At 54.4% G+C, this 3,097-nt stretch overlaps 1 protein-coding gene across 1 annotated transcript; it reads left to right on the forward strand.

Annotated features, from left to right (window-relative positions):
* Positions 1–374: 374 nt before the first annotated feature.
* On the forward strand, positions 375–2,455 carry LOC113488760 (polyamine-modulated factor 1-like; the record flags this gene model as incomplete). Its single annotated transcript, XM_026864068.1, has 3 exons — positions 375–652; positions 1,385–1,580; positions 1,875–2,455. Coding segments are annotated over 3 exons (528 nt in total), but the record flags the coding sequence as incomplete, so codon positions are not given.
* Positions 2,456–3,097: the final 642 nt, after the last annotated feature.

Consider the following 3,097-nt stretch of genomic DNA (forward strand, 5'->3'; position numbering starts at 1 on the left):
CCCTCTGCAACTCCCTGCCAGGAGGGGGCAGAGAGGGGGGATGAGTCTCTGGAGCCAAGGCCCCAGCGCCAGGCCCCGAGGGAATGGCCTCAAGCTGCCCAGGGCAGGGTCAGGCTGGCTCTGAGGAAGGATTTCTGTGCAGAAGGGGCTGTTGGGCGTTGGAATGGGCTGCCCAGGGCAGGGGGGGAGTCCCCGGGATCCCTGGGGGGGTTGAAGAGTCGGGCTGAGCCAGCGCTGAGGGATCTGGGGGAGTTGGGAAGGGTCAGGGGGAGGGTCATGGTTGGGCTGGAGGAGCTTCAGGGGCTTTTCCAACCTAGACGATTCTGTGAGTCCAACCTTAAACCTAACGCTGCCAATTCCACCACTAAACCCTGTCCCCAAGCACCACGTCTACATGTCTTTTAAATGCCTCAAGGGATGGTGACTCCATAGCTGGTGATTCCCAGGACGTAGCCTTCATCCAGGGAAAAGCGAGGGCTCACCAGCAGGATGATGACTGTGTCAGTTTGGCTTGGGCCCTGCTGAATCCCTGTGGTGTCCTTCCTTCCCAGGAGGAGATCCAGGAGATAAAGGATGAAGGGAATCTGGAGCAGCTCTTTAATTCCCTGGATAATATCGTGGAGGAGGCAAAGAACCGGGAAGAGCCTGCGTGGTATGGATAGTCTTGTGGAAGGCGGTCTGGGGAGCGTGTGTGCGGAGGCATGTTCCTTCAAGGGTGAAAGTCAGTTCCCGTGCAATGTGTGGGTCGTGTTGATGTGTCCTGTAGGCCTTTATGCTGCAAGGAAATTTAAAAAAAAAATAATTTAAAAACCTTAACAGCAATGTCATTGCATCGAAAACAAGTTTTGTCTGCGCTTCTCTAGGTCACGTATCTGTGCTTCCTCAGCGCAGAGAGGTTAGTGCTGCTGAGGCCAGAGGGAGGTGAACTCAATTCTGAATAATTTCAAAGGCTGAAGGCATCTTTTAGCCACGGCTGGTGTTCTAATAGCCAAGCACTTCTGGCTGGGCTGCCTTGCTCAGGGCCTCAGCACGCACTGGAAGTTGGACACGCCACCTTTTGCCCGCCCTAAAGCCAGTCTGGGTATTTTAATCAAAAAGTATCATCCCGCTTCCTTGTTTCTGTGTTTGGGGAAGTTAATTACATCCTGCCTGCCTCCAGGCCTCACAGAGGGCAGAGTTTTGGGAAGATCTCCCCCCGTTCCCTTTGTGTGTGGCGTCGGGAGGCTTTAGACACGTGTGTTCTAGCTGTCCTCGAGCATCCGGAGCTGGAGGAGCCAGTGAGATGATATATACCGGCAGCAGAACTTTCAGTTGAGGTGTTTGAGAGCGATTGTTGTGCAGGATTGTTGCTGGCTGGTGGCTTCACATCCCAGTTTGTTCCCAGGCGTCCCAGCGGGATCCCGGAAGAGGATATTTGCAGCGCCATGGTGCCGTATCTCTGGAAGCACAGGGCATACCTGCAGAAAATCCTAAAGGAGAAGGAAGAAGAGAACAGGAAGGCAGCAGAGTCTGTGCTTGCGGGGAGGGACAGGATTGCAGAGCTGCAGCAGCTGATAGAAGCTCGCAAACGTGCCTGGCAGGTAAAAATAAAAAAAATAAACAAATAAAAAAAACCCTCTTTGCAGCATCAGTGAGCAAGAAACACAGTTCTGTGGCTTGCCTAGCAAATGGCTGTGCTGTGTTTAAGCTCTCCACTTCCCGAAGGCCTCACAAGGAGCCACAGAGTGCTGCTGAAATTGGCCTGGGCCTTTCACTGGAGGTCTTGGATGTTTTCCTCTGTGCGTGGGGTGGGATGAGGGGGTCATGTTCCTGACCGCTGGCATCTGTGCGGAAAAGCACTTTGCTGAGTCCAGTGGCGGTTGTTTTCCTTCCAGGCAATTAGTAAAGAGCAACAAGAACTCCTGGCGACACTCAAGGAGCCCCAGTGAGGATGGGGGGAGATCCTGTGTGTGGCGAGGGGGGGTTTTATCATCGTGGAAGCGGGACTCTGCGCATGGCGGACGCAGCCTCATCTTGTCAGGCCAGAAGAAACCTGCAGCAGGACTGAAAAGCTGCCGGACTTGCACAATTTGATCAAAGTTTGTGAAGAAATAAAAAAGGAACCCATCATGATCTTTGGAAAGAGATGAGAATTTCCTATTCCCCGCTCGGCTCAGCAGGGAGAATCCTGACAGCCAGCGCGTGGCTGTGGGCTCGCACGCTGTTTTACTGCGGTGATGGGCCTGATTCGGGCTGACTAAAGCCAAATTTGTGACCTTGACGGTATCTTAGATGTGTGTGAGAGAAGAATCAGAGCCTTCTGCACAGGAGTGAGGGGCCGGGGAGCTGTAGCACGTGGAGCCTGCGGGTGGGGAAATGCTGCTGTAGCCCTTTGCTGCCACAGTCGGACTTTTTTGCCACGTTTGTTTTCAATAACCGTGATTTTAAATAATTATCTGCCCCTGGCACCTCAGAACACCCATGTCAGCAGCTGCTTTATTGCCTCAAGTTCCTCGTTGCTGTTTATTCTTTTTTTTTTTTTTCCTAGTTATTTTCCAACCTGCCCCGTTCCAGCAGTGAGGGCGGTTCTCTGGGGACCACAGGGTGAGGGAGCCGGGGCCGGGCCCTGTGTGTGTGTTAGAACCGCCCTGCCTCCAGGGGCTGGGCTCGTGGCGAAGGGGTTGAATAATTTTGTTGTGAAACCCCCGTGTTGATTCCTAGAACCAAACATTTGGGCTCAGTTTCACCCCGCTGGAGATGATCTTCACGGCCTCGGCAGAGGTTCAACAGCCGGGGAAGCAGGGAGTTGAGGAATCCCTGTGAGGGAGGATTTTCTTCAAAATGAAGGAAAATGGATTGTACCAGCCCTGGCGTGGCCAGCAGGGACAGGGGAGGGATCTGAGCCCTGGGCTCGGCACTGGGGAGGCCGCCCCTCGATTCCTGGGTTCAGTTCTGGGCCCCTCACCCCAAAAAGGCCATTGAAGGACTCGAGCGTGGCCAGAGAAGGGCAACGGAGCTGGGGCAGGGTCTGGAGCACAGGTCTGCTGGGGAGCGGCTGGGGGAACTGGGGGGGTTCAGTCTGGAGAAGAGGAGGCTGAGGGGAGACCTCCTGGCCCTC

This window comes from Athene cunicularia, assembly GCF_003259725.1.
Source record: "Athene cunicularia isolate RWA chromosome 25 unlocalized genomic scaffold, athCun1 chr25_part2, whole genome shotgun sequence".
Lineage (NCBI taxonomy): Eukaryota > Metazoa > Chordata > Aves > Strigiformes > Strigidae > Athene > Athene cunicularia.